Source organism: Panthera leo, chromosome E2 (assembly GCF_018350215.1).
Source record: "Panthera leo isolate Ple1 chromosome E2, P.leo_Ple1_pat1.1, whole genome shotgun sequence".
Classification (NCBI taxonomy): Eukaryota; Metazoa; Chordata; class Mammalia; order Carnivora; family Felidae; genus Panthera; species Panthera leo.
Genome location: NC_056693.1, coordinates 58,689,719 through 58,707,195, shown reverse-complemented (window position 1 = coordinate 58,707,195; position 17,477 = coordinate 58,689,719). Strand labels below are relative to the sequence as shown.

Here is a 17,477-nt window from a genome sequence, read left to right as displayed (position 1 = left end):
GGGCAGGGGGGACAGATGCCAAGCAAGCCCGTTCCGTGAGTCACCTGTAGCAGCAGGGCGGTGTGCAGTCTCGAACATGGGTCTGGAGACAGTTTCGCTGCAGTGTTCGGGCCCTTTCTGGGCCAAGCTCTCCTCGCTGGGAAGGCTTTTCTCTCACCCCCAGGCCCCTGGTCAGACTGGGAGACAGAGGCCAGGCCCCATCCTGGGGCTCCCTGGCCGGTTTTCCTGCACAGTCCCCTCTGCGTGCCTCCCCCGCAGCCAGCCCGGGGCGTGGGAGCGCTGGGAGGGCCTGTAGAGACACAGGTGTCCTCGGGGAGGTGAGCAGGAAGCGGGGCTCACCTCCTCCCCGGCCTCTGGCCCAGAGGCGCCAAAGCCAAGCACAGCCGGCGCGCACGAGGTCTCTGGCGCACCAAGGGACCGAATGAGTGGGCGCGGAGGCCGGAGACACGGCCGGAGACTGGGGAGCTCGCTGGCTGGGCTGGCATTGGGTTTCTCCTAATCAGCCCCGCTTCCCGGAGCCTTGGTCCTAATTGGGGCGCAGTCTCCACGGCGCGCGGCGCGGGAGGGAGGACGAGACCCGCTCTTGCCTGCGGAAGTTGCCTGGATGTGAACGCAGCCCAACATTCCTGCGCTGGAGGCCCGGGGGATTTTCTCCGGCCCGGCCTCGTTTTCTCAGGCACCGGTGGCTGCCCCAGTGGCCTCCAGCCCAGGAGGACCGTGCCTTCTCTGCTCGCTGGGCACCCACTCCCGCAGCGCAGGGCCAGGCGCGTGCTGGAGACAGAGGGCTGTGCCGCCGGGGGAGACCCCCGACCCCCGACGCTTCGGCCCACCAGAGCCCCAGGGTGAAGTCGCCGGCCTTTTCCTGTACCCTTTATCTCATTTTATAGACAGCGGTTCGTTTGGGACATTAATTGCCTGGGCGAGTTTGATAATTTTGATGTAACCGAGCACTGGAGAAATTACCCTCACGTCCAAAATGTCAAATTTGAGAAGAACCAGGTTCAGAGGCTCGCGACCCCACGACGCGCAGAAACTGCGGTGGGTCCTGGCATGGCCGCCCGACAATGGGACTTTATTGTGTTTGTTTTCTTAGGTGGGCAGGGACGGCAGTGGAAAGAGGGTGGTCGGCTGGAGACACAGGTTTTTAAACAGTGTTCCCCACCCCCCAGTGACTCGAGGGGGAATGTTCGCGAATGGAAATGTTTGTCACCTTGCTCTCCCAGCAATGGCCCTTTTCTGGCTTAAATTTTACTCACTTCTCAGTTGGGGAAAACCAAGTGTAGAATACCAAACAAGACAAAAACAACAACAAAAGCCCTACGAAAAGCCTTAAAGTTGTCTCACAATTTAGAACAGCCTGACTATGGGAACATTAAAGTCTGACACTCGAAGTAAAACTCTCATTGGTGGCAAAAAAAGGTGAAAAAACAAAACCCAACATATCACAGATCTACTTATATATATATATGGTTTTCCCTGGGGGAAGAAGAAAGAGTACAGTTTTTCTTTCAACATTTGATTATTTCTTTAAAACGAGAAATGACATTTAGAGCGGAGAGGCTCTTCTTAAAAACAGAGGCCAAGAAAAATAGTTCCTCGTGTCCAGATTTAATTTCAATGTGAAGTGAAGGATGGAAAGAGGAGGAATAGAAGAGAGAGAGAGAGAGAAAAGGGGGGAAAAGTATTCAGAATCCCCCATATTTTAAATACAAAATAAGTCTAGAGGTTCCAGGCTGGTTTCTGTGTAGATTTTGGGGTTTGGAAGATATTCTACAATCCCAATCCCGATAAAATACTCATGCGATTTTATTTCTGGTTGATACAATGTTAAAGGCCATGTACAAATGTTACACATTTTTATTTTTGTTCTTTTTTTAGGAAAAAAATACACAAAAGGCAAAACATCCTCAAATTGTCATTTTCTACAGTGCAGAAGGAAATTTAAAATACGGTCACAAATGCTGCACCCCAGCAGCCATAATACTAAAAAAAAAAAAAAAAAAAAAAAAGGAGGGGTAGTCCTTCATTTTATATATATATTTATATAAACATATGGAAATTTGTTTTTACACAGATCGGACTTTGTTTCAAATTTACAATGGATCTCTAAAAAAAAAAAAAAATTCTATGCGGCAAATATTGCCAACAAAGTTACACCATTAATACTGATAAACGGAGGAGCCTATGCGGTGTTTCGATTATCAGGGAAAAGAGAAGAATAAATAACAGAATGAGCCTTTTGCTATAGTTTAAAAAGTGCCTTAACCTTCCTGTGTCACCGCGATCCTGAATCTGTGCGCTCACCGGCCTTCCCTGCCCCCGCGCCGTGCCGGGCTCCCCTCGCGCTCCCACCGGGCAGGCAGTACAGTAGAGATCGTAGAGATCAGGAGACAGTCGGGTCTCGTGAGAAAAACCCCCGCCGAAAAAGTCGAAATGCAACTCGAGACAAAACCAAAAGGACTGTAGAGAAGGCAGAGGAGGGCGGAGGGGACGGGCCGAGCCCTGCATCGGGCTCCTTCTGGTTTCCTTTTGTACGAAGAACAGTGGCTTCAGAAATGCAAGTCCGCACCAAGGTCCACCTGCGGTCGCCAGAGGGCTTCTGAGATGGGGAGGGAGACGTGATTTCTTGCCCCCCCCCCCACCCCTGGAAACACGGCTCTGAGAGGAGACTTGTGTGTTCCAAGACATTCTTTCCAAAAAAAAAAAAAAAAAAAAAGTAAAAGTAAAAAGATAAATACTCAACCAAAATATAAAAGTATTTGATAATGATGGTCTCACACGTTTGCCTTTCTTCCGAAAGCCTTCCCCCACCTTCGCCGCTGGAGGGAAGGCGGGGAGAGACCTCAGCTGCTTTCTTGTTTGGGTGTCGAGGGTTTCCCCCAGCACAGCACCTTCTCAGCCGGCTTCAACTGGTTCAAAAATAGATTTTTATTTACCAACAGCTGCGGTCAGACCAGGCCCCTCAGCCACCATTTGTTAATTTTTTGAGGGAGTGGGTGGAGGAGGTGCCGACCACCGCTGAGCTGGGTCTTTCTTTGCCTTGGGGACTCCTTTCCAAATAATCCGGGTGGGTAGGGGTCAGACCCTTGTCTTCTGCCTACGGTTATACCTCAAGAATAGAGCAGTTTCTGCGACGGGTTCCGGGTCCCCGTGCCAGGCCGCCCGTGCCCAGAGGGCCCCGCGGGCTGTGGTCTCACATCACGCAGGGCTTGATGTCTTGGTAGGTGACCTGCTGGTGGTAATAGGAGCCGCTGCCGGCCGAGTGCATGGACGAGGGCGCCATGGTGTTGAAGGAGAAGACGAACTCCTTGCGGTCACACATGCCAGGCGACTGGGAGTGATACCTCGGGATGCCTGCGGAGGAGGGACAGGAGAGCAGGGAACACGGCGTTAGGATGGGGCCCAGGGCTCCAGGAGGAGAAGGCCGCCTCCAGGCCCGGGCGCAGGGGCCCACTGCCTCCCTACGCCCCACCGAGGTGCCAGAGTCCCAGAGCTCTGGCCTCAGGCGGGTGCAGGCGGCCCCGGGGGTTCGGGCCGGGCTCTGTGCTCCAGCAGAAGATCCCAGGACCCCAGGGACAACCACTGCTTCCTGGGTGCCGGAGGCCTGGGCCGCCTCCGCCTCCGTCACCGAGTCCGGGGCTGGGGCTTCCTGAGGCCACAGGGGAAGGGGTGAGGGGGCCGCCGCGGGCCAGGAGACCGCAAGGACAGCCTGGCCTCCACCTCCAGGGCCAGCCCAAGGCCTGTGCCCGGTGCTGGGGCACCCGCCTCCCAACCCCAAAGGCTGCGAGGCCCTGGTACACGACGGGAGGCTTCTCCAGGGGAAGAGCCCCTTGGAGAAGGGCCCCCTGCCCCCTGCCTCGGGGTGAAGAGAGGCAGCCAGAGCCGGGAGTCTGAAGCAGGGCGATCCCCGCCGAGGGGTGGCCCTCCAACCTCCAGGCTGGCTCCTGCCTCCCTTGGGTGGCTGACAGCTGAGCCCTGACAGGCCCCGCGTAGCTTCTCCAAGCCCTTTCCAGAACCAGACCCAGGGAGGCTGGCGGGTGCCGGAGGAGGGTGCCGGGCGGGAAACTGTTCCTCCTTGGAGGCGTCCTCCTTGGAGGGGTGAGGAGGAGGGTATCTGGGGAACAGAAAGCCCAGAGCTCTGAAACAAAGAGTCTGTGGGGCCTGCACCTCTCACTCTTGGTCTGGGCCTGGCCACAGCCCCTGTGTGCCTCTGTCACCACAAAATGTGCCCCAACCCGACATTCCCAAGGCCAGGCCTGGTTCCCCGGGAGCCCAGCGTGCTGGGCCTCTGAACACCCGGCCCAGGCAGCTTGGGGCCTAACTCTCCCTCTCGGCCCAGGCAGCTTTCCGGTGGGGACTACGGAGCCAGGCGGCCAGGGCCGGGCTCCCGCTCCATATCCTGGGAACTTGCTGAGGTGTGTGAGGGGGCTGAGGACCCAAAGGGATGTAAAACATCGGGGTCTGAGTCTTTTTTGGCGAGGAAGGGGCCTACTTGGCCAGACTGGGGGGCTACCAGCAGCGGGGAGTTGGAACCGAAAATGAGAAGCAACAATTATCGTGGCCCAAATTGCCCTCCCCCCCGCGCTCACCCCTCAAAGTGGGGGAGGTCCGGCCAAGACGTAGCTTGGCCAGCCGCTGCCTCCCCCAAGCACCGGGGCCGGCACCCCACGGAAGTGGCCGAGAGTTCTCGCCCGGGGCGGTCGGCGGTTTGGGCGCCGGCTCTCGGGAGCAGCGCGCCGAAAGGATGTCGGAGGCCCCCGGGACCGGGACAGCCCTGGTCCCCCCACTCACCTTGCAGCTCGGCTGGGGCGTTGTGACTGTTCTGGTGTAGATACGGCTGGTCCAGGGAGTGCGTGGAGAGGCTGCCGGACAAGGGGTTGGCCGTGGGGTTGCAGGGGGACAGGGGCTGCTGCTTGATGTAGGAGGCGCCGCTGTTGAGCGCGGCAGAGGCTGAGGGCGGCCAGGCGGCCGTGGAGCCCGAGTAGACCGCGTGCGGCTCCATGACCCCGCCGGCGGCCGCAGGCAGCAGCGGGGAGGCCGGCACGGAGCTGTCGTGGTGCGGGTACTCACCGGCCGCGGCACCGCCACAGCTGCCCATGTACGAGTGGCCGCCGTTGGCGGGCAGGTGTGGCACCGAGTGGCTGGGCAAGGCCATGCCGTCCACGTTGCCCGGCAAGTGGCCGTTCATCATGCCCAGGCCGCCCTCCAGCGCCAGGCTGTTGGGCGGGCACGAGAGGCCGCCCGCGGAGCTCTGGAAGCCGTAGGTGTCCGGGAGGTGGTTGAAGCCCAGCCCGTTCATCATGCTGTACATGGGTTTGAGCGCCTGGCATTTCCTTCGGAAGCCGCGCGGCCGCCGCCGAAAGGAGCCCTCCTCGAACATGAACTCGCTGGCCGGGTCGATGGTCCAGTAGTGGCCCTTGCCGGGCCGCCCCAGGCCCTTGGGCAGCTTGATGAAGCACTCGTTGAGCGAGAGGTTGTGGCGCACCGAGTTCTTCCAGCCCTGGTAGGAGCCGCGGAAGAAGGGGAAGCGACTCTGCAGGAACTGGTAGATCTCGCTGAGCGTCAGGCGCTTGGTGGGCGAGCTCTGGATGGCCATGACGATGAGCGCGATGTACGAGTAGGGCGGCTTCTCGGGGCGCCGGATGCCGGCGTTGGTCTTCTTGGCCTTGGACGGGCCGGACGACGCGGGGTCCATGGCCGCGCCGCCGCCGCCGCCGCCCCCGCCGCCGCCGCCGCCGCCGCCGCCGCCGTGCGGTGGCTGCTGCTTCTCGGGCGCCGAAGACATCGGGTGGCTGCTGCTGCCGCCGCCGCCGCTGCCGCCGCTGCTCTGCGCCGCCGACGAGCCGGGAGGAGGAGGAGGAGGAGGAGGAGGAAGAGGAGGGGGGGGAGGAGGGCGAGGGGGAGGGGGCTGCGCGCGCGGGGCTGGCTGCGCCTCTGCCGTCATCCGCGGCCACTGCTCCGGAGCGGGCCTCGGCGCGCCCTCCCCCGGCCGCCCGCCCGTCCTCCCCGAGGAGCGGCTGGATCCGCCGGCGGTTGGCGCGGGGCCCCCCTCTCTCCAGCTCCCTCCTCCCCCCCTCTCTCTCCTCCCTCTTTCCCTCTCGCCCTCCCACTAGGGAAGGAGCCGAGCGGAGGCTGAGGGCAGCCTCTTTGCCGCAGCCCCGGCAGAGGCCGCGAGGAAGCCCCCTCCCAGCCCGTGTTTTGGGGGGAGGCACCACCTCCGGGGGCCTGCGGCCGTGCGCCCCCGCGGGGAGCAGCTCCCGGGCCCCGCCACCCGTGGCGCTCGGCTCCACGGCTCCAGCCAGGCCGCCCTCACTGCGTCTTCTCTCCGCGGCGTCCCGCGGGCCGGACCGAGACCCTCCAGGAGTTCCCTCCCCTCCCTGCCCCCCTCCGAGCCCCGCGTTGGTGGGCGCTTAAAGGGCCCCCACCCTCGCCGCCCGGGGGCCGCCGGCAGAACCGCCCCGCCTCCACCAACCTGGCGAGCAAGTGTTAATGCGCCCTCGGCCCCGCGGCTCGGCCCCGCTGCGCGCAGCACCCCCCCCACCCCCCCCCCCCCCCCCCCCCCCCGCCTTCCCGGCCCCGAGGCACGGGCACCCGGGGCCTTTCCCGACGCGTACAGCCCGGCGGCAGATCGCAGACTGCGGCGGCGGCGGCAGCGGGCACCAGGCCGTGGCCACCGCGGACGCAGCCGGCTCAGCCACGGGTCCCCGCGGCCAGCGGGCGTCCGTTCCCGTGAGGGCCCGCCTACCCGCTCTCCCCGCCCCGGGAAGGACTGCGCTGCGCCCGGGACTTTTTGGACTCGCCCAGAAGCGCGCGAGCAGGCGGGCAGCCGCGGAAAACGAAAGCGCAGGGCGGGTCGCGGCCGCTTTGTCTCAGGCGCCGCGGCCCGGCCGGAGCGAGTGAGAGCTGCCGGGCCTGCGGGGACCAAAACCGCACAGGCTTTCCGAAAAAGCGGCCCCGCTCATTTCTCATCCACGCACTCAGGCACACGCGTGCATACACTGGTGCATGTGCAAACCCTGGAAATGAGAATTCCGGACGTGCAAACTCACACCCATTCGTGAGCGCCCGCTCACGCACACCTTGCTCAGGCATGTGCGCACCCAAGTAACGCGCTCGCTCGCTCGCGCGCGCACACACACCAGGCCCACGGGGCTTGAAATTCGCACCTACTCTCGCTCACGTGTACGCTAGCCAAGTTCCAGTCTGAACCCACATGCTTCCTAGGGGTCCCCCTCCCACACACGCACACAGTGAAAATCCGCCTGGTTGGCCCCGCAGCGTCGGTGTTCCCCGCTTTCCAAGAACAGGTTCCGATTTCTCGTAGATGGTAAAGGCCCTGGCAGGAAGTTTATACGGCTCAACGTAAACACGTTCTGGGGATTCTTTAATAATAATAGAGAATTCCGCGTGCGCGGGGGGGAGTTGGCCTAATGCCCCTGTGGGTCGGCCTGCCGCCGCCGCGGGGCCTCTGACACTGCGCGCCAGGCCAGGTTCCGGAAGGCAGCCTGCGCGCGGGCGGGGAGCACAGGCCCTGGCGGCCCTCTCGCGCCAGGCTGTCCGCCGCACGGGGCTCGCACGCACGCACGCTGTCCCTCGCAGTCCCGGGGTGGGGGCTGGGGCTGGTGGGGGCGGCCGGGGGCGGAGGGGGGGTGTGGGGAACAGTGGCGCCGAGCCTGGGACCGCGCAGGAGCTGGGCGCAGCACACGGCAAGCGGGGACCCAGGTGAGTGCTGTTCGCGCGCTGACTGCGGGGCGCCGAGCCCAGCCTCTCCGGCCGGGGCCCTGGGCCGAGAGGAGGGAGGTGAGGGGTGTTTTTTCGCGGGTCGTCGCCAGGAGCCTGGATGCCTCGCCTCGGCGGGAGCTGGGGCCAAAGACAGATGCCGGGCTCGGAGTGCGCCCGCCCCGCGGCGCTTTTCAAAGCCCGCCGTCCTCTCGGGTTCCTCTTGGTTCCTTGTCCCCCGCTGTACCCCCCCCTCCTCGCTCAGACGCCTTCAGCCTCGGCCGTAGACGCCTCCTCGTCGCCTTCGGGGCGCCTGGCACCTCCGTGCGAGGAGCTGGGGGCTCGCAGGCGTAGCGTGCCCCGCGGTCGCCGCCTTCCCAGGCCGAGTGGCGCTCGCGGGAGAGGAGAGAGTCCCCTTCTCCGTGCTGCGTCTCCGCCCGGCTCCCCGGCCTAGGGGAAGGGTGTGGGGGACGGGACCGAGTTGTGTGTGGTTGTACCTCCGCGCAGGTGGGCGCGCACAGGCAGACCCACCCCCGCTGAATTCAGCCCAGCCGACATCCACAGGCCACGGGTACCCTGAGCATCCCGCACAGCCTCCGGTACATCTGGGCATCCAACACCCCTCGCACAGCTCGGGCGCCCCAACCCTCGCACCAACGCACAGGCCTGCCCACCGCAGAGATCACGCTTTCCGTTGAGTGCACACACCCCTACGCTGCGCATTTGCCCACGCACAGCCAGCCGCGTGTCCACCCGCAGTGGCTCGCGCAGCTCCTCCATTAGCGTGCACACGCGTTCTTAGTTCTCTCTGGCCCTCTCTCCATCAAATTTCTTTTCTTCTTTTCTTTCCTTTTCTTTTTTTTTCTCTTTTTCTTTTTTTTTTCTTTTTCTTTCTTTTTCTTTTTTTTTTTTTTTTTTTTTTGGACCAAACAGCAGCCGCAGGCTAGGAGGCCCTAGCGGTGCGGGGAGGGAAGTTCCCAAGAAGGGGTCGCTACCGCCAGCTGCTGGGAGAACATCTGGCTTTCAGCAGAGAGGCCGGTGGGGGAGGCTGTCACACTCCCCAGCCAGCTAGGGGTGCAGCCAGCGCGAACCCAGCGGCTCCCAGAAAGCGATAGTAACGCCTCTGTTTTGCTGATGGGGCGCCTTCAAAGAGGGGGGTCTATAGAACTTGAAGTCGGGGGGACACTTTTTCCACTAGCCCCTTCCCTCCCGGGTGCTCTCCAGTTGGGAGGGGGCTGCAGATGCCATCTTTGGCCGACCCCGCCAATCATTTCCCCCCTCCTGCAAATCAAGATCTTTCACTGGCTCCTCCGGGGGCTCTGGGGGTGTTTTGGGGTAGGGGAGCTTATGCCTTCCCGGGGAGGAAGTGTGGAGTTGGGGCCCCACCTGGCCTCCACTTACCCCTCAGACTCTGACAGCAAACTGGACTCTGCAGGGAAAGCACAGCGGTTACCTTGCCCAGGGAGAGGGGGCCTGTGGCGGGATCCTCAGGAATGTTGCAGATGGAGGCTCTCCCTAATCTCCACCCAGGAGGGAGGCAAAGGTGGGGGTGTGAGAAAGAGGGCAGATGAAATGAGCCCCCAGCTCTGTAATTTGGAGGGGACCCTCCAGTTGTAGGGAAAACCACATCCATAGCAAGGAAGGTTTTTCTGTATGCCCCGGAGACTAGCCTCTCAACTCTTACGTTGGCCCGAGAAGCCTCGCTTGACCTTGCGCCTTGGGGTGGGGAAACCGAGGCCCAGTAAGGCCCTGGCCTGGATCAGCCAGCGCTGCCAGGAGAACGCCTCTCCATCTTTTCTCTCTACCCTCCAAGACAGACCATCACTGCATTTGAGCCTCCTGCAGCCGCCTCAGTGCAGGCCGAGAGTGGAGACAATGAATTTAGAAATGCTTCTGTGGCCCCACGGCCCCTGCTTCCCAGGCGCACAGGCCCAGGGACCAGTTGGGAATCTGGTGATGACAAGAGAGTAGCAGCTGTCACCGACACAGTGATAACATCAGGACTTCTCAACCGCTGGCTCTCTCCAGGTGCTGATCCCAACCTTATAAACACCCCCTTGGATGTTCTTAACCTTTCTAAGGGCTGTGAATCCCTTTGACAAACTACTGAAAACTGTATCCTGTCCACCCTCCCCCGCTCCAAAAGGCACATACCAGTGACATTCATAGAATGATGTTCAAGGTCCCACCAAACACCTGGAGCCTATCCGTGAACCCACGACCTCCCACCCATGAACCCAGGACCCAGCTTAAATGCCTCAAAGGTACCTGTTTAACCTTCACAGAAGCCGCTACCAGCTCCACGTTATCCCTCCCTTTAGAGAGGTTCCCCCCCCCCCCCCCATCCCGCCAGGTTATTCTGAGTCCTGGGTCATCCTGCAGAGCCCAGCTGCAAATCCAGGTCTGACCGCAGAACCAGGAATTAAGCCCCAGGCCACAGGGCAAGGGTCTGCAGCGGGAAAGGCAGAGAGACCCTCTCTCTGCCTGTGCACCGGGGATGATCGTGGGCCACATTCCAATCCAGCATTCACCATGTAGGGATGTTGCCTGAACTATTTATGCCTTAGTTTCTTTTGGGGGGAGGTGGTTGTTGGTTGATCAGTTGGTTTTTAACGGCTTTATTGAGCTGTAACTGACACATAACATTGTGTAAAGTTAAAGTGTACAATGTGTTGATTTGATACATTTATGTGTTGGAAAATGATGGGGGGGGGGCTGCTGCGTCTGTTCTGTCACATAGTTACCATTTCTTTTGTGTGGTGAGAGCATTTAAGATATACTTTCTTAGCAACGTTCAAGTATGTTGCATATCGTTTTCAAATGTGAAACAGTATTATTAGATGTAATCATCGTGAGGTGTAGGTTTTTCATCTAAAAAGGGGTACAAATAATGGCCGCTATTTCTCAGGGCTGTGGTGTGCATTGGGCAGTCATAGACATAGGCTGTCGTAGAGACAGAAACAGAACCCCCAGGGCCCATGGGACAGGGGGAGGAAATACAGACAGGGGTGAGTGCAGCATTTTGCTCTTAGTTAGCTTAAAGATCCAGAAAGACACCCCCTCCATCCCAAATCAAATCTGCACCCCAGCTTTGGCCCCAGGAATCCTAAATTGGGGGGGGGAGTGTAAAAACAGACACGCCTGTGCTGTCTCCCACTCCCCAAGCCCAAGGTATTTTTACTGGCTAATTGCTAAGTGAAGCCGCCCGGGGGGTGAGAGTGCGCCGTAACCCGAGCAGGGAACCAGATCCAGCTCGGATTGTGCCGGGCCTGCTGAGCGGGAGGGGGCAGGGGCGAAGGCGGCAGCCGACCACCCACTGAGAGGGCAGCCGCCCTGTCCCCCACTACCCCTGCTCTGCATTAGCGTGGGCCCCCCCCCAGCCTCCCTCATCCCTGCTCCCTCGAACCCCTTCCGGATGATGTCCAAAGGCGACACAAGGTAGGGCAGGCTGGACCCCAGGCCTGAGGTGGGCGCTGGGCAGTCAGGAAAGCTGCCTGGCCTGGGAGAGTCAGTAGGGAGGCCCGAGGGGGCAGTGGTGGGGTATGTGGGTGAAAATGTGGCCCTGGGGTTGGGGACTGTGGGGAGAAATGTGAGGGCCAGGAGAGAGGCACCCCCCGCCTTCCCTGCCTTATAGGATGATTTGTGCCCAAAATACGTGGGCTATTTCTCCGCAGATGCTGGATGTGCACACGTAGCAGGCCAATATGCAGGATATTGTCCAGGAGGCAAAAAAAACCCCACAGGAAGTAGGGGCATCTGGCTGCCTCAGCCGGTGGAGTACGTGGCTCTTGATCTCGGGGTCGTGAGTTGGAGCCCCACGTTGGGCACAGAGTTGACTGAAAAAGGGAAAAAAAAACCCGCGAGACATCGAGAGGGAGTAGGGTAAGAGGAGGCCCACGGAGACGTGTCCTGTGGGCACTGTGGTGCCAGGCAGGTGTATGGCACAAGGTCTGTGTGCACAGAACAGGGTGAGGGCTGCACGTGTGACTTGTTTCCCGTCTCAACGTCACAGGATGTGAGTGTGGTACAGTCGCTCCCCACATAACGAGGGCCGTAAGCTTCAGTCAGCGGCGCTCGTTACGCGCATAGAGTATTTGACTACGCCGTGAGCCGTTCCGCACACAGACGATTACAAGATGTGTATGACACAGCACGTTACACACACACACACACACACACACACACACACACACACCAGTCCGGGGCGTGCACACAATCTAATGGAATTTTGTAGGCTCTCTGGACCCTGTGATACAGAATTTCACAAACTGCTGCGGGGTGTGTGTATGGTCTCATGGGTCGTGGACGCGAACACGTAAAACGTGTCCAGACCATCGTGGGAGAGGGGTTGGTGTGGCACGTGCCCGGGAGACCCAGGCAGCGTGAACGGAAGGACGTGGCGGGGTCCGAGCGAGAGCTCACGCACAGAACGAAGCTGCAGTGACCACAAGGCCTGTGTGCCCGGGCCAGTCGCTAGCTCGCAAAGCAAAGCCGTAACTCTGGAAGGGGAGTCTCTTTTCGGCTCAGGTCCCAGGGCAGCGAAGTGACCCTCCTGCGTTATTCTTCTGACCACAGAGTGACTTTTCTGTGCCGTCATCCTGGCAAGGGTGGGCGGACGGAGGTGTGGGGACAAGGTGCCTCTGTGTTGGTCACGGAGAGGCTGTGGGCTCAGGGCCGTGTGGAAGGAGCCCTGGAAGGGGGGCCCTGAATCACGGGAGCCCCGGTTCCCCGGGCGTGCTGGGGCCACCGGGAAAGCTGATCTGATCGCAGTGCTCACCTCATTCTGGGGTGCTCTCCCCTACCTGTTCCCATCTCTGCGCGTCCAAACTCCAAACCCGCCAGCGCCCTGTGTTGCTCTCAGGTGAGCAGCCAGCCTGATTCCGGGCCCCGCCTCCGAGACGCGTCGTTCTAGGTGACCCCAAGGTGAGGAGGAGAGAGTGGCAGTGCCCTCTGGCCTCCCCTCAGCTGGGGCCTGGGAGCCCCACCCACGGGGACCACCAGGGCCGTGCAGGGGGAGCAGCCGTGGGGAGGGTCGGCACACCCAACTCTCCTGGCGGGTAGTTTTCCCCCTGAGTGGGGACACACAGAGCCCCCCCCCCCCCCCGACGCTCACGTTTTGGTCAAGAGAAGAAGAAGAAAACAGTCTGAGGCTTGGGGCCACGGCCTTGAGCTTGCCCCAGTGTGGGCACTTGAGCCCAGAGCGCGCGTTTTCCATGACGTCCCTCAGTGAGGTATTTGACAACACTGACGCCCAGGAATTGGCGGCTCTGTTCCCTGCGAGATTGTTGGGGGTTCTCTGGCATCAGCAGTGCAGGCTGCGCCCCGAAGCAGAGACCGCTCCCGGGTCGCGGAGCGTCCTGGGGCTTCTGTTCAGGATGCCTGGCCTGCCGGCAGCTCTGGTCTCCCCACAGAGGCCTCCCTGGCTGCCGGGCAGCCGTGCTCAGCAAGACGGGGCGAAGACGCTCCTTCCCACGCGTACGGGCGTGCGTGCGTGTGTGTGTGTGTGTGTGTGTGTGTGTGTGCACCCGCGGGAGGGGGACGGGGTGCCTCCCAGGCTTAGTTTTCCAACAGAGGACCCACACGGAAGGGGGCAGACCGAAGCCAGACGGTGCAGCAGAGAGGAAGGGGCTTTGGCTCCCGGCAGAGCTCGGTCCTCCTGAGACGGGAGGGGCAGTGCGGTGGGAGGACGCAAATGAATTCTGTGCGAGTTTCCAAAACCAGACAGACAGACAGACAGACAGACACCCCAGAGGAGAATATAAATTAAATTTCAAGGGCCAGGTATTTTGTATTTTCTCGGGATTTAGGGAGTGCTAAGACACCACGCAGCACAGCCAGTGGGGAAGGGGGCGTCAGAAGAATGAGGTCGAGGCGCTGGGGGCCAGGCCAGGTGGGGAGACGAAGGGAGACAGTGCTCAGATGTGCTCCTTAATCCAAAGCAGCCCCGTCTGCTCCCAGAAAGCCGCCAGAGAGCCCTCAGAACGTGCCTGCCTGTCAGCTTCCACCACAGCTGCTGGTGCTCTGTGCGTCCCCACTCGGGGCGTCGGCAGTGGTGGAGACAAGCGTTATTTTTAGGGAGACGACAAAATGGGCCCAGCAGCGGCACCGCCTGGAAGGGAGGGACGGGGGAAGGGGCTTCACCAGCCTGAGGGCTCGGCCCGCAGCCCAGGCTTGCTGAGAAAACGGAGGTGACGCCCTCCTTCCACGAATGCATCCCCCCCGCGGTCTGGCCGGGTCCTTTTGTCCCAGCCGGGTTGTAACTCTGCTGGCACGGGGACCCTGGAGAGGTCTGTGCGTGGGCGCGCGTGGAAGGCACAGGGCTCTCCTGGGCCTGCTGCCTGCACGAAGGGTCCCCGGGGCAGTCAGAGCCGCGTGGGGTGCCGGGCAGCCTGGCCTCGGCACGTAGAGCAGGGAGGTGCAGTTGCCCGGGACACATGGACACCCTCCCCTCCTCAGAGAAGGGCCCGAGGACATGTGGTCGTCAGAACCCAGAGACACCTGGAGTCAGAGACACAGAGCAAGACTTCAAGAGACATTCCGATTGCGGGAGAATCGGTTCACACGCGGAGAGAGACAGGAACAGACTGAGAGCAAAGCCAAGGTTGAGAGAGAGAAACAGAACTCAGGTGGACGGACAGATTCTGCTTAGGGAGGGGGGCATCTAGAACACAGTGGCCCTGGGCCTTGGGGGGGGGGGTGGTGGTCAGGCAGGGAGCCGCAGAAGGCAGTGAGGAGTGTTGTGTAAGAGGGACAGAGATGGGGAGGGAGGGAGGGCGAGAGGCTGGGGCACCCTTCTCCTTCTCTCCTGCACTCGGTCAGTGGCCACTGGGCATGGAAGTTTCTCTGCGTCGTCCGGTTTTCCTGGGAGCGGGTCACAGACCTCATTCCCTTTAGCCCTGGAATGGGGCTTTCCCAGGACAGTGGGGAGGGTCGTTTGGGGGGCCCTTTTGGGGTCCCTGGGGCCGTTTGGAGTCGGCCGCAGGTGAACAGAACAGACAACCTCCGCAAATGATTTAATCTCTGGGTGCCTCAGTGTCTGTCTTCGTGTTGAAAGGGGATGAGGTCAGTGCCCATCCACAGAGCTGGCTGAGGACCAGATGAGAAAGCCTGGAAGGGCCCTTGCGGGGTCTGGGGGTGAGGTGAGGGGCCCCCTGAATGAGAACCAAGGCAGAGAGAGCTGTTGGGAGTACGAGTCGTGCCTGATTGAGACTTGGGTCCGCTGCTGTGTGATGAGGGTGCTGGTGGCCTTCGTCTCTGTGCTTAGGGCTTCCTCACCTGCAGAGCAGGACCAGGGACAGCAGTTGAGAAGACTAGATCCATGGTCGTTATTAGTGGGAGCACCCCTGCTCCCTCCTCCCTGGTGTTTGGGAAGTAGGGGGTCGAGATTCCTTGTCCCCTTATCGTGGAGGTCCCCAAAGGCTGTGGGGCCCCAGCCTAGGGACGTGGCTGGACAGAACCAGAGATTTGGTGGAGTGGACACAAAGTAGGGAGTGAGCCCACGTGGCTGGACGGGTTCCTCCTCCTGCCGGCTCCGTTTTGCCATCACTGAAACGGGCCCCGCCGGGCAGTGTGCACGGGATCCTGGCACCCACTTGGGGAGAAGAGCGTCGGGTTGGAGGGGAGCTGCCTCTGGCCCTTTGACGGCTGGGGGCCGGTTTTCTGATCCACAGCGGTGATGAGGCCTCAGGGGGGTCCCTCCCCACACCGCCAGCACCCTCTGCAGTCAGCAGGCCCCTCAGGGGCTCCCTGCCCTCAGGGTGCGGCCACCCGGTGGCTGGAGATCTGGGTAGCAGCCCCGCCTCCCTGCCGAGCCAGCCCGCGGTGTGACCTCAGGGGGGTTTCTTAACTTCTCCGGCCCCCTTCTACATTTGCATGATGGTGAGAATAAGGTATCTCCCCCCAGGGGAGACTCAGTGGGAAGAGCAGAGAAACCGCTGAGCACCTACTGTTTACCAGCGCTGTGCTGAGGAGATGCGGCCGTGGAGCCCATCTCACAGACAGGAAAGCAAGGCACAGCACAGGCAAACAGTGAGGGCTCCGTAAATGTGGCATTGATTAAAGGACCCCTCCCTCCCTCCCCTGAGGGCACGTGTGGGGTCCCAACTTTGGGCTCCATGGGCCAATCTGGAAGAAGAGGGGAGACCGTCACCACCCCCACTTTCCACCACCCCAAACAGCAAAATAACAGCCTCCCGCCTTGGGATCCCTGCCCTGTAACCGCCCCCACCCCCAGGCAAACCTGGGAGTGCAGGAGGGGGCAAACCCCCTTGCCTCCTGCAGCGGCCCCCCCACCCCCGCTTCCCGGCACCGAGGGCGCCCGGTCTGAGCGCCCTGCCAGGGCGGCCGTCTTGCTGGCCGTAGGGGCCCGTTTAGCCCCTAGACCGCTTCCTCCAGGGTGTGCAGGCACGAAGTCCGGGCAGAGGACTTGGGGCGAGGCTGGCAAGGGAGCGGCCCCGGCTCAGCTCTTGGGACGCCAAGGGGTCCCTCCCCCCAGGAGCGGACCTCCAGGGGATTCCTCTGAGTGGGGTCCCGACCGGCCCAGGCACCAGATCTTTCCCAGGGGAGATTCCAGAGCGCTGCCCTCCTCCAGCGTCGGCTTCTCCTGCCTCCCGCGCCCGCCTGCAGAGCTCCTTCACCCGAAATACGCTTGACTGTTCCTCTTGACTGTTACTGCTTCTGGCCTCTCAGCGCCCTGAGCTTGTTCCCAAGGGGCAGCTGTTACCCTACAGGGTTTAAAAATCCAACGGAGGAAAAGAAAAAAACCACAAAGTAGCCAGTCAAAGCTTCGAGTCCTTTTATTCTGAAACAGATTTTCTCAATGCCTGAAATACTCCAAATCTTTGAACAGTGCTGGCGCTCAGGGTGTTCCGTGGGGGTCTGGGCTTCCATTATGCACCTCCTTTCTCTACCCAGGCACCGATTAATCTTTCCCTGTGTGTGTGTGTGTGTGTGTGTGTGTGTGTGTGTGTGTGTGTGTGTGTGTGTTTTACTAATTCGCAATTACCTGCAAAGATTCTGTTCCTGACATGGGAAGAGGTCTTAAGCTCTGCTGTTTTTAAAAGCGTAAATCTGAAAATATTTTAAACGTTTTGTTATATTCCCAAGGTCAAAGTCGACGCTTTTATCTCACTTCTCCCACCGCCCTTGTTGCTGTGAAAGTTTGCGAACGAGTTAGGTCCACGTGGGGGGGGGGGCAGGCACAGCTTCCATGAAAGCTAACTCAATTAGGAATCAAAATCGCTCTTTTTAAAAGAGACCAGTAATAAGTGTCCTGACACCCCCACCGCCCACCGTGCCCACGTTTTTCTCCGGGTTTTTGCGAAGGAGCATTTTCTGAAGCCCTTCACCGACACCTACCTGCCCCTAACCTCATTCCCCCTCCCTCTCGCTCTGTCTCTCTCCTTTGAAGCAGCCCAGACTCACTCCGCTTTGGCGAGTCTGACTCCAGCATTCTTCACGTCGCCTCCCAGAAAAGAACTCCCCGGGGGCTGGCGTTCGGCCGAGGCGCTGCACCCGTGGCACAGCGAGCAGGGAGCGCGTGTCTCTCGCGCGGCCCTGGGCCCCCGCGGGGCTCTGGGTGCGTCCCCACTCCGCGTCCTGGCTGGCAGCCGGAGAGGCGGCTCCGCGTCCACCGGGGCCCCGGCGGCGGGAGGGTCCTGGGCAGACCGGGCTGCTTCCTGCCGCTCTCCTTCTGCAACGAAGCAATTATTTTAACCTTGGTTTGGGCTGATGACGGGTTCTGCTTGCGTGATCGCGGT

The 17,477-nt window shown here is 60.9% G+C and overlaps 1 protein-coding gene and 1 long non-coding RNA gene across 2 annotated transcripts in view; one reads left to right on the top strand and one right to left on the bottom strand.

Moving 5' to 3' along the window:
• Nucleotides 1-2,266: 2,266 nt before the first annotated feature.
• FOXF1 (forkhead box F1) lies at nucleotides 2,267-5,800 on the bottom strand. Its single transcript, XM_042919762.1, has 2 exons — nucleotides 4,792-5,800; nucleotides 2,267-3,354 (listed from the first exon to the last, which is right to left on the bottom strand). The coding sequence occupies exons 1-2, from the start codon at nucleotides 5,783-5,785 to the stop codon at nucleotides 3,194-3,196; spliced, it is 1,155 nt and encodes a 384-aa protein (XP_042775696.1). The 5' UTR covers nucleotides 5,786-5,800; the 3' UTR covers nucleotides 2,267-3,193.
• Nucleotides 5,801-7,650: 1,850 nt separating this feature from the next.
• LOC122208571 overlaps nucleotides 7,651-17,477 on the top strand; it is a 46,563-nt gene continuing 36,736 nt past the window's right edge. The window contains exons 1-2 of the long non-coding RNA XR_006197287.1: nucleotides 7,651-7,722; nucleotides 9,533-9,747. This is a non-coding gene — a long non-coding RNA (uncharacterized LOC122208571). The remainder of the gene's footprint in view (nucleotides 7,723-9,532; nucleotides 9,748-17,477) is intronic.